General features: G+C 40.0%; 1 protein-coding gene across 2 annotated transcripts; it reads left to right on the top strand.

The window, feature by feature from the left end:
- The first annotated feature begins 926 nt into the window (after nucleotides 1–926).
- On the top strand, nucleotides 927–8574 carry pofut3 (protein O-fucosyltransferase 3). Of its 2 annotated transcripts, XR_014604721.1 has the most exons (5): nucleotides 927–1180; nucleotides 2154–2364; nucleotides 4919–5754; nucleotides 7514–7819; nucleotides 8256–8574. XR_014604721.1 is itself a non-coding variant. In XM_084105476.1 (4 exons), the coding sequence occupies exons 1-4, from the start codon at nucleotides 1100–1102 to the stop codon at nucleotides 7748–7750; spliced, it is 1365 nt and encodes a 454-aa protein (XP_083961602.1). In that variant the 5' UTR covers nucleotides 927–1099; the 3' UTR covers nucleotides 7751–8574. The 2 variants fall into 2 exon arrangements, 1 of the variants encoding a protein (XP_083961602.1); XM_084105476.1 differs by having other exon boundaries at nucleotides 7514–8574.
- Nucleotides 8575–13104: the final 4530 nt, after the last annotated feature.

The raw sequence follows: 13104 nt of genomic DNA, 5'->3' as shown, positions 1-13104 counted from the left end.
ATTCAGTGTGTGTACACATAGGATTCACAAACACATGAGTTTGTTAGTGAATTTGAAGTGCTGTACATGAGCGGGCGCGTGCACGAGGCTGGTCATTTGCATAAAGACGCTCATCATCATCATCTCCATATAAGGGTTTTCCGCACAAGCTTTCCTCACAGCCTTTCGTCACTCTCGTCGCCAGATCCGCGATCATTCTCAAAACCAGTTCATAATAACCACACAGTAACTCCTCTATACAGACCTCTCATTCGCCAGCTGCTTTTCTTACTCTTTCACTGTATATGATCAAATATATATTGTATTATTTATTAATTTTATAATTTATAATATAATATAGGCTAATATAATATAATATAGACTAATATAATAAGATATAATATAATTATTAAGAAAGTGCTTTTTGTGTACGTGTGGTTTCAGTTTTTTCGTAAATCTAGAATACATTTTAGCACGATAAATTTTGGTGAATCATGATCTGCTTGTTTCGCAGATTTGATCTGAAGATTAGTTAGGCTATATGAGTGAATGTATGTTACATTGCATTAAATGTCATGTTTAAGGACAAATCATCTATCACTAGATAAAAGAAGAGCATGTGGTCAAATGCACAGACTGTGATGGAGCTTCATATTTAGCGTGATGTGTGTTGATTATGTCAAACATATACTTCTGTACAAACCTGGTTTGGTGTATCTTCAGGAGGACATCAGCTTCCGACCATGAGTAAATAATTATTATTTTTTTGTAATATCAGGCTATTAAAAGTTGTGCGCAATATTTTTCTATAGACACTAATGTCACACACAGCAAATAGCAAAACCACGGACGAAACAAAACCTGAAACTTTCGACATCACTCGCCTCAAAGCATGTGTTTCCATGGTAACTTCCTCTCTGTAGTTTAAAGGGGCGCATAACGGAAGTGACGATGAAGTATACGGAAAGACGCTCGTCGGACAGCCGCTACAGGATCAATATAATTTACAGGAATAAAAACATGCAGATATGCCTATTTTAAAAACAGCAACATAGAATTCAAAGAAATAAGCTGGAAGTATTAACTTTTTAATGTTACGCTTACGGACAGCGTATTTGACATGTGGCGAATCTCTGTTAAAAAACTTTGTGCTTTTTGTCTCTGCGCGTGTGCGTTTGTGTTTTTAATCATGACATTTCAGGTAAAACATTAACTTTATCTTTTATCTGAAGCTTCAGATAGTCGGCAAAGATTTGAACACCTAACCATCAAATGTTGTTTTATGGCGAGAGCCCGTGTCTCTAAACTTAGTAAGCGTCTCACCTAGTCCGTGCACGCGCTCGATTCCGTGGCGTGAACGCGCCTACTCGTAGCAGCTCACTGGGGTTTGAGACACGGCCATGCAGAACACCACCATAAGTGTGCTCGCTTTAAAGTGTCTCGTGTTCACAGGTGGCTCTCGGGATCTGCTCAAGTCTCTCACTAACATCTGGATAAATCTCTGTCCTTTTCCTCATCCCTGGTATTTCCTTTTACTAAAATCTCCCCTTTTCCATCCTTGCAACCTGACATATGAAATAAATAACAGCTGATTTGGTTGCTATTTTCACTATTAGATGTATTGCATGTCTCATATAGGAGTTTCATAACAAATAAAACAGCTTGTAGAAGAAGTGTGTGTCTGCAGACAGTGTGAGATGTGCTTGTCCTCATGTGTGCAGTGGTCTCAGCCGTCCTGTACTCTCCTTCTCCTCCTTCTCCTCCTTCTCCTCCTCCTCCTCCTCCTTCTCCTCCTCCTCCTCCTCCTCCTCCTCCTCCTCCTCCTCCTCCTCCTCCTCCTCCTCCTCCTCCTCATGTGTGCAGTGGTCTCAGCCGTCCTGTACTCTCCTCCTCCTCCTCCTCCTCCTCCTCCTCCTCCTCCTCCTCCTCCTCCTCCTCATGTGTGCAGTGGTCTCAGCCGTCCTGTACTCTCCTCCTCCTCCTCCTCCTCCTCCTCCTCCTCCTCCTCCTCCTCCTCCTCCTCCTCCTCCTCCTCATGTGTGCAGTGGTCTCAGCCGTCCTGTACTCTCCTCCTCCTCCTCCTCCTCCTCCTCCTCCTCCTCCTCCTCCTCCTCCTCCTCCTCATGTGTGCTGCAGTGGTCTCAGCCGTCCTGTACTCGCGTCTCTCTCTGCAGGTTGTTGAGGAGCTGGGCCGGTTTGAGCAGGCACACAGCAGACGGCAGGTCCCGGGACAGGCGCCCGAGGGCCCGTACCCTGTGATCGTGTGGTGGTCTCCTCTGACGGGAGAGCTGGGACGCCTCGGACACTGTGGCCGCAACAGATGCTTCTTCACTGTTAACAGGTCCTATCATTCACATCCACAGACAAAAGCTTTTCTTTTCTATGGTGAGTTGTGGTGTAAACATTCATTTTATTCCCTCATTCATATTCATTTGGTATATATATTGAGGAAGGATGCACCAATATTACAATTCGGTCCAATACCAACAAGCCGATATTAAGATTGTCTAAATAAAATGCAATAAACTTGTAGCAATTGTTTTAAATGCTACAAATAAATGTAGCCATCACAACATTATGATGTACAGTATGAAAATGGAAATATATTTGGAGATTTGCTAAAGATTACATTTCTCAATGTAATTCAATTATTAGTGATTAATGTTTAGGTGATTGTTAGATGACAGCAAAGGTTATCTACATGTAAAAATGTAAATATCTAATATCAGCTGATATTGGTAAAATTAAGAATCTGTAATATTGGGAATATAGTATCAATATATCATGCATCCTTAATATATACCACATTATATATGCTTTTTATTGAATGGACAGAAATCTCTGGGTCATATTGGGGTACTTTCCAAACATAAACTCAACTTAAACTTTGTTTATCCACTGAAAATCATGCTTATATTATACTGGTTCATTGTTTTTTTTTAACTTTTATATTCTTTTAGTAGGACACATGCAAAAGAACAGAACAGACTGGTCACTAGGGGTATCACTCACAGTTATGTTGTTCATTTACAGTTCACTTCATACTAGGGGTTACTCTCCCAGTAGTCCCAGGAGTGAGGTACATTTACAATATCTCCCGATGTAAAATGTATCCATGTTTAATCTTAGCGAGAAGGTCAGTTTGTTCATATCATTCATATCTTTTACAACACTATCCCACTGTATTTTGTTGGTGGATTGTCATTCAGCCATTTCTTAGTTATTGCTTTCTTACCAGCAACCAATAATACTTTAGGTATAGGTACTTGTCTTGACTCTTGAGTATTAAGATCAGTTGGTATGTTTCCTAAATATACTGTACCGAAGCTGTACTCCATCTCGAATCCCAATATCAATTTTATTTCAGTTTATTAAACGGTTAGTTCCAGTCCTTGATTCTGATTGGTCAATTTTTTATTTTTCGTATTGGATGAGATTGTAGGGTATAGGGTTTAATTAAACCTTGAATGCAACTGTGCAGATTTAACATGTTTGTCATAGGCCACCCATCTTAACAACCCTGTTTGTTTCTCAAGCTCAACATTTTTACATTCCTTGAACCAAATATTGAGAGGAACCATCGTCCAACGGCTCAGTTAATTAGAGTGCTTAATCTTAGTGGCTTTATCCCCTAATAAGGAGGGGAGAGGAATGTCCGGCTAATTCTTTCCATCTCGCTTCATACTCATCATTACACCAACAAACTGGATATTTCAACTGTGCTGCTGTGTAATAATCCTCCAAACAGGGAAGAGACAGTCTTCCTCTCTCCTTCGATTGTAGTGTTTAAGGTCTGACCCTAGGCTTCTGATTTTGCCATATTAATCTAGAGGTCATGCAGTTCCAGTCATTAAACTGTTTTTTTGGGAATCTCTACAGGCAGTGATTGGAATAGAAACTGTAATGTAACGTTCTTATAATTTTTATTATACAGCTGATTTAGGGCAGCCATCCATCTGTCCAAATCTACTTTTAGTTCTTTTGTTATGGATTTGTTATGGATATGGATGTGGATAGATTTTTGTCACACAACTTCTAAATATTTAATATTATTTGTTTTGTTTGTATGTTCTCCTGTGGTTAATAATTAAAAGAGAGGGTTTGAGTTTTGTCTAAATTTACCAACCAAACTGTTCAAGGCATGGCATAAGTTTAGGTAAACTGGAGTCTGAGTCGGAGATTGTCATAAGAATATCATCTGCATATAGACATATTTTGTGTTTATTTCCTTTAAATTGGAATCCTGGTATTTCTACATCTTTTCTAATTGCCTGAGCAAGCAAAATGCATCTCATAACCTTGTAACCAAAATAATAACCTAAATTGTAATGTGTTGAAACATGCATTTTCTGTAAAGCTTCTTTGAAACTATGTATTGTGAAAAGCGCTATACAAATAAATGTGAATTGAATTGAATTCATACTACACAGAACATACTTCTTTAGTGCTAGCAAAGTAATTACTTATTCAAAAAAAGGACACGGTTTCGGGTTTGCTTTAGTTCTCCTTGTTCATGCGTCTAGTTTTCTCTATTTTTCTAATGTGTTATGTGTTTCCATGGCAACCCATTGTGTTCACCTGTTCCTCGTTTATTGACTCATTTAGTCTTGCGCGCGTGTGTGTATATATATATATACCCCTGTTTAGTTCAGTCCCTTGTTGGTTCTTGTTTGTATAGTGGTTTGCTTTATTTATGCTTTTTATATATTTTTGGACCTCCTTCATCATGAATGTTGTGGTTTGCTTTTGGTGGATCTCATGTGAGATCACATAACTAAAAGCTCATCCACCTGGAACAGCAATCCCATGTTTATTTATTAAATCTTAATATTATTTTCAGTTATTACAATAAACCAAAGGACCAATAGCATTCAACATAATTGCACAAATAGTGATTACAGACCTTGTACTGAACCTTCTACTTGTTTGTTTTCCTCAGGTACCGATTTCAGCGTTGACAGTCTCCCTCTTCCGAGACTCGAGCAGCACCAGTGGGCGCTGTTTCACGAGGAGTCGCCCAAGAATAACTACAAGCTTTTCCACGAGCCGCTCATTACCCTGTTCAACCACACGGCGAGCTTCAGCCGGCACGCTCACCTGCCCCTCACCACACAACACCTGGAGGGCATCCGCGCGCTCACCGCACACACACATCTGCTCCCTCTGGCCTACAAAAACCACCTGAGGAAAACCCTGGCGCCTGTGGTGTACGTCCAGTCTGACTGCCACCCGCCGTCCGATAGAGATGTCTACGTTCAAGAGCTGATGCAGCACATTCAAGTGGACTCGTACGGGCAGTGTCTTCATAATAAAGACCTGCCGCCCCATCTGAGAGACTCCACTGCAATGGACGATCAGGATTTCTACCAGATCCTCGCCCAGTACAAGTTCGTCCTGGCCTTTGAGAACGCCATCTGTGAGGACTATATCACTGAGAAACTGTGGAGGCCGCTCAAGATAGGTGTTGTGCCAGTGTACTACGGAGCTCCCAACGTACACATGTGGCTGCCGGATAACAGGAGCGCGGTCGTGGTCCATCCCGACGAGCCGCCGGAGAAGCTCGCTCAGTATTTAAAGAGGCTGGACAAGAATGACTGGGAATATCTTAAGTACCTGGAGTGGAAGCACAAGCGTGAAATCTCGAATGTGAATCTGGTGACAGAGCTGAAGGAACGTCCGTGGGGTGTTCAGGATATCGGTCAGGATAACTTCATCGACGTCTTTGAGTGCATGGTGTGCAACAGGGTCTGGGAGAATATCCACAGGCAGGAAAAGGTAATGACTTGATGTTTCTACATTGCAACCTAGGCTATTTTTGTTAATCTACCCGAGGCAAGCTTTCGTGTAAAAGCATAATTAGGATGGAAACACCACTTTTAAGATTCACCGTATTTTCATTTTCGGTCAAAATGCCTTTTGAATGGGAGTGCTTGGGGCACTTCAGTGATAGCATCAAAATCGCTATTTTTAAAACACTAAGAAGGCTCGACACAACATGAAACTTTGCTGGAAGTATCACCAGGGGCTCTACACATGAACTCCAGCATTGACTACATTGTTTGTGTAGTCTACATTGGCATTTTGTCAGTCAAAAATAGTCGATCTCCGAATGCAACAGGGAGGAGAGTAAAGATGGAAAGCTCCCAAAGCTTAGTTCCATATAAATTCACGGTCCCGGATAATTTGTTGTTTTGTCGTTAGTGAAAATCAATATTGACCTTGTATTTGAAAAAGGATCCTCATATAAGAAACAATACTTAAATTCAGAGTCAGTTCATTCGCATTCGGAGATCGATTTGACTGTCAAAATGATGGCGGCTGGAAACAACAACAGTTGTTCAAAACCTTTCTTTTTAGTAAACTCTGTGTACACAAACACTGTTCTCAATGCTGGAGTTAATGTGTAGAGCCCCTGGTGATACTTCCAGCAAAGTTTCATGTTGTGTCGAGCCTTTAGTGTTTTAAAAGTAGCGATTTTGATGCTATCATATGGCGCTTTTCCACTACACAGTACCAGCTCGGCTCGGCTCGGCTCGACTCGACTCGGCTTTGTTTGGTTTTCCACTGTGTAAAAGTTGTACCTGTACCTGCTTCCAGGTACTTTTTTTCGTACCACCTCCGGCGAGGTTCTAAGCGAGCTGGGGCAAGCTGAGGCGATACTAAAATGTGACGTGAAAACACGACAGACTGCTGATTGGTCAGAGAGAATCGTCACTATTCACTGCGTCATCATTGCACGCGCCAGACGGAGTATCCTGAATAAAAAACAGCAAAAACAAAAACATCCAAAAACAGCATACACTCGATTTCCTCCATTGTCCTGTGTGTGTTGGTAGCGGGTGTGTCTCGCGCGTCTCGCGTAGAAGATTAAGTCATGGCAGTTTTCTGCGGCGTCGCTATGACGACGCGGTACTATTGTGGAGGTACTATCTGCAATGGAAAACGGAGCGAAAAGTGAGCCGAGGCGAGTCGAGTTGAGCTGGTACTGGTAATGGAAAAGCGCCAATATTTGTGCCCCAAGCGCTCCCATTCACAAGGAAATTTGACCGAAAACGAAAATACGGTCAATCTTAAAAGTGGCGTTTCCATCCTAATTATGCTTTTAAACGAAAAGATTAATGGGTAGATTATCTCGGGTAGATTAACAAAAAGACCTTAGGTTGCAATTTGGCGAGAGTTACCTTTTAAGATAAATTGTTGAGTTGAGTAAAGTTAAATTGCTGAGTTGATCTAAATTTGAGTTGAATTGACGTGAGTTAAGTTAAGATAAATTGCTGAATTGAGTTAAGATACATTGTTAAGTTGATTTAAATTGAGTTGACTTGAGTTAAGTTGAGTTGATTGTTGAGTTGATTTAAATTGAGTTGACTTGAGTTAAGTTGAGTTGATTTAAGCTGAGTTGAGTTTAGTTTAGTTGAGGTAAATTTAGTTGAGTTGAGTTGTTGAGTTGATTTTACTTAAGTTGAGTTGATTTAACTTAAGTCAAAACTTTTTGCTATTGTTAACTAGTTCTCTTTTATTCGGTCGATGACAGAAGCTGCCGTCTAAAGTCTGGCGGGCTGAAGAGAGCCACCTCAAGTGCCCATCTCCAAAACTGTTTGACTTTGCCGAGAGCTCAAGCTCGCCTCTTCGGCAGATGTGGAGATCCAGTTATGAGCAGTCCAAGAGAGAAGCCAGAGCGCTCGGACTGATGCTGCGCAGGAACAGAAACTTCACCGTCACACAGTTCTGGAGAGAAGTCTTTACCGACCAAGAGGAAACCGACACCTGAACTCTAGTCATCATGTCCATGTTGATGGTAAACTGTGGGCTGCATTTCAGGACGAGAAAGGACTTCAAGGTAATCTGTAATTTATAGGGCTATTTTCATATGGAAAGTTATGTCATTCATAACATTATCACACATAATCTTTATATGGACATCAGTCGGTGCAATGCTCAGGATATGCACTAACCATGTGTTACTTAATTACTAATTTACAGTTACACTTTACAATAATGTCCTATTAGTTAATGTTAATGCATTAACTAACAATGATCAATACATTTGATACAGTATTTATTCATCTTTGTTAATGTTACAGTTTATTTGTCTCTTTTAATGTTAGTTTAAAAAACTGTTCAATTCAAATAATATTAACAGATGATGATAATGTATTTGTAAATGTTGAAATTAATGCTTTTGAAGTATTTTAATTATTCATATTAATTAATGTAGTTGAATGGGACTTACAAATGGGACTTATTGTAACGTGTTTCCAAAATGTCTTCAACAGGGCAGGGGTGTCTAATCCTGCGACCCAGTAAACACACGTGATGCCGCTGTAAAGGTCTTCAGGATCATCAGGTGTGTGTGAGCAGGACGAGGCAGGGTTGGACACCCCTACTCTACAACAATAGTAAAACAGGTCAATAAAAAACCTTAATTAAAACAAACTAACATGCAATTTATGGTTATGATTTATGCCATTTATTTTAAGTAATTTCTAATTATTAAATAAAGAAGAAGGATTTAAATTTTTTTACCAGTTCATAATGTACAATCACTTCACACTGAGTGTTGTATAACTCTCTTTAATAAAAACATGAAAGACGTGTGTCATTGTGTTTTTTGTTCATGGACTGTGACATTCATAGTTTTATTCATAGATTCTGGTTGAAGATCTGCAACCAATCAGAAAATCAGAGAGAAGCAAAGTTTTTTTTTAATATTTACAGCACTGTGTTCCCTGAGCATCTCCTTTGTGTTAAAATGAGATTGCAGAAGGTGAAACAGGTCTTGTGTGTTTTTCATCCGCCTATGTAGTCAATATTAGTCCTCAAGGCAGCAGACGTTGCCTTATATTCTTTAAACAAATTACAACTTTACACATTCTAGTATAGATGATAGGAGTCACAGGTTCCTTGTATAAAAGGCTTTTCAAAAAATAAAATTCCCTCGTTTATTGCTGTGGTCTTGAGAGAAGCGCTTCCTCTTCACCCTTTTTGACACTAGATGGAGACAAACATCCACAATGAATGTACACACATGTGCCTTTCTGTATTTCGTCTCTGAATGTAGACAAATAGCAATTTAATAGTGACGTTGATAATATTCTATATTTTATCCGCAGTATTGCTGCTCGAAGTGCTACTTTTTACTTCTGTATCTTTTTGATAGGTTGTTAAATTAGAATAAGGATTTGGCTCTTTAGTACAATGTTGAAAAAGTGTACAAGATGTTATAGCTAATGCTTACTGAGCAGTAATATTTACAATGAGTTATACGGAGGTTACCAGCACACATTTGTGAATATACACACACCGATGAGCCAAAAGTGGATTGAACTTGTTGGTGCAGCACGTTCAGTTGGTTTGAGACCTGGGGTATTTGGAGGACAACACCTCAAACTCATAATGATGTTCCTCAAACCAATCCTGATCAGTGTGTGCAGTGTGACGGGGCATTATCCTGCAGAAGGAGCCACTTCCACCAGGGATCTGCAGCAGTGTTTAGGCAGGTGTAGGTGTCAGATTGACGTCCACATGAATGGCCTGACCCAGGGTTTCCCAGCAGAACGTCTCACAGATCATCACACTCCCTCTGCCAGCTCATGTCGTCCCACAGTGATCCTGATGCATCACTTCCCCAGGTAAACGGCGCACGTGTACACACCAGACCACGTGATGTGAAATAAAGTGGGACTCATTGGACCAGACGACCTTCTTCAACTCCTCCAAGGTCCAGTTCTGACTCTTGCCCATTGTAGGCGGTGGACAGGGTCATCATAGGCTCTCTGATTGGTCAGCGTCTACTCAGCCAATATACACAGCGACACAGTGCGACACGCTGTGTGTGACATTCCTCCCATAACAGCATTAAAGTTTTGTGTGACTTGTGCCACAGTGGACCTTCTGTTGGCTCGGACCTGACGGTGCCTTCGCTGCTCAACACCGTCTCCGGTTTGTGTTTGATCCTCCTCAGCACTGCTGACCGGGAGCAACACACAAGCCTCAACGATTCAGAGATACTCTGAGCCAGTCGCCTTGCTATAACAGTCTGGCTCTGGTCAAAGTCGCTCAGATCTTCATTCCTGCCCATCTCTCCTGCATCCAACATGTATCCAGACCTTAATATGTGGCCTTGTCAGGAGAAGATCAATGATATTCACTTCACCTGTGACTGCTCATAATGTTTTGATTCGTCAGTGTGTATTGAAGATGATTGTATAGTAGGTTTAAAATGAAATGCATGTACTATAGGTGTGGTTGGAATCCATGTAAAGTTCTGTTACTCTGCTAAAAAAGTACAATTTTGGATTCAAATGTTTTAATAACTTGTTAAAACTTAAACAGCAACAAGTCACTGGTTCACTTTTATCCGTCCATCAGATTATTTTGATAGTCACCAGTGGCATTTCAGACAGAAATACCTTAGATACCTAAAACCTGAAACTGGAGAAATACAGAAACTGAAATTGCAGATATTTTCCGCTGAACAATGTAGACAGTATGAATCATTGCTTACTTTTCTTTGGTTAAGTCCAGAAATCATCATTCTGGAACTATGAGTTTAAGCTGTTGGCGAGTTTTTACATGTAATGCAGTGATAAACTTCTGACAGGTTGATAGCCAACTTAAAGGAATGTTAAACTGATGCAAAGATTAGCAATATAGCGACATGTGAAGGCCAAGAATGGTAAACCATACTGATACTGGAGCATTGGTCTGGAGATCAACAGGCTCCGATAGGATGAATGCAGTGCTGTTTTCTGGAAAGAGGCTGTGATAAGCATCACGTTGAGCCAGATATGTCTTCAGCAGAGACTGGTGGCTGACCAGCGTTTTTTGCTTGGATATTCATGCTGGTCAAAGTTGGTCTTTACTGCAGAGTCATGATGGTGCCCTCAGCAGTTATCCAAGCTTAATCTAAACAGTGTGGAAACTATAAATCTAAGTCTTCTTCATATTAGCCCTAGATGTTAAAGGAAAGATAGAAGTGGGTAAAGAAGAACAGAAGAGGTTTCTCTGGCTCGGTCTCTTGAGAAGAGCAGCAGCAGACCAACAGATGTCTGTCACCAAAAGAGAAAGTACAACAGTAATGTCTATATTTGATGTAATTGTAGGTCACTGGTCCTCATTGGACACCCGCAGATAAACTCATACTGTGTCCAGCACAGATGCTGCTGCTGATGATGATGGTTGTGAGAGAAACAGCCTGTTTAACCACTGTTATCTCAAAAACACTTCCTCACACAGGCTCATTCTTGGGAAGTGGACGAAAAGGAATCAACACTCACGCTTGCAGAATAAAGAAAAACTGCTCTACTTCAGATGGAGCTAAACTGACTGACACAGAGCGAAGCAGAATACTTACAGTGTTAGGTATGAGGAGCAGAACCCACACTAAAGGGTTTGATATCTAGTTCAGTCATGAAACTCAGGCTGATTGGTCCTTAATGCAATCTGCTAGCTATCACATAATTCACTACATGGCACAAACTGATTGGTCTCTGTTGCATTTGCATCCAATGAGCTTCTTAATCAACATTTAACTCTTTCCCGCACTGACAGAATTTTCTAGCTTTCCATGTTTTCACTGTCATACGTTAGGTGGCGCTATTACACAACTTCTGAAAGAGTACAGAATCTCCGGAGCAAAACACAGGCAAAAAAGGAGCAGAAACAAGCGATAAAAGCATTGATTATGCACGCTGTAAGGAGAGATTTTCTCAGCTTTTTGTTCAAAATTTAGTTTTTGTTTTTTATTAAACTTACCCTCATTCAAGTGTTGATACAAAAGAATAAATGAAGCTAGAAAAAAAACCTCTGTTCCTTCTTTTGTTGTATTGCATGTTCAGATTGTCATACAACAAAATAATCTGGGGACCATGAAAGTTTTGGGAGAATTATCAAAAATAATTGAATAATAATAAATAAAATAATGGCAACTTTTTAAAAAAACGCAGGCGGTGATAGAGTCAAATCCTTTGGTTCAGTGTTCGCTATAAGCAGGACTTCAGAAACCCTCCACCTCCCCCAGCTCCACCCATATAGATCTGCTGTGTGTAATTTCATGTGTTGTTAGTGCAGAAGCAGTATGTCTTACATGCTCATATGTGACCCTGGATCACAAAACCAGTCACAAGTCGCACGGGTATATTTGTGGCAATAGCCAGCAATACATTGTATGGGTCAAAATTATAGAATTTTCTTTTATGGCAAAAATCATTAAGATATTAAGTAAAGATCATGTTCCATGAAGATATTTTGTAAATTTCCTACCGTAAATATATAAAACATTTATTTTTGTGAGTGAATGCAACACAATCGCGAACATAAAAGTACAACTTTAAAGGAGATTTTCTCAATGTTTCGATTTTTTTGCACCCTCAGATTCCAGATTTTCAAATCAAATTCAAATTTCTGTCGTATCTCGGCCAAACGTTGTCCAATCCTAACAAACCACACTTCAAGGGAAAGCTTATTTATTCAGCTTTCATATGATGTATGAATCTCAATTTCAAAAAATTTACCCATGTGACTGGTTTTGTGGTCCAGGGTCACATATCAACTTGTCTGTGGATGTATTTGCAATAGCAAGTCTCTGTACAACTCTTGCATCAGAACAATAAAAGGCAATTTTTGGCAAAAAGTAACTACAAATAGAAGGACTGATTCTCTTCTAATCTGTGCAAAAAACAAAAAGCTGCAAGAACAACGAGTAAGAATTGTAGTATTCTTGCGTTTTCCTATGAACCAATCACATGCCAGTACCTCCTGCTGATGAGCTAACACTCATGTTGTGGATCTACAAAAGCAAATCCTCATGCTAAAGTAAATTCTGTGTGCTTCTCAGTACCAGTTACTCTACATAACTTGTAATGAAGAGAGTAATTCTTTCAATGTAAAGCCTTGTAATGCATACATAATTACTTCAGATTTCTCAAATTACTAGTTTGAATTTTGGTATGCAGTGGAAGATGAAACTATTCTGGGCTTTTCTGCTAACATTTGTACTAATATAAGTATTAGTTTAAGTCTAAGTCTAGTTTGACCATGACTTTAGTAAGTCTAAATTCAGGTAAACATCCACGGTTATTTGCACTGAACACCAGAGGTGTGATAGGAAAGTACACAATCATA

Source organism: Abramis brama (genome assembly GCF_963993115.1).
Source record: "Abramis brama genome assembly, chromosome: 25".
NCBI lineage: Eukaryota > Metazoa > Chordata > Actinopteri > Cypriniformes > Leuciscidae > Abramis > Abramis brama.
Note: the sequence above shows the minus strand (reverse complement) of the source record. Positions and strands in the feature narration are given on the sequence as shown.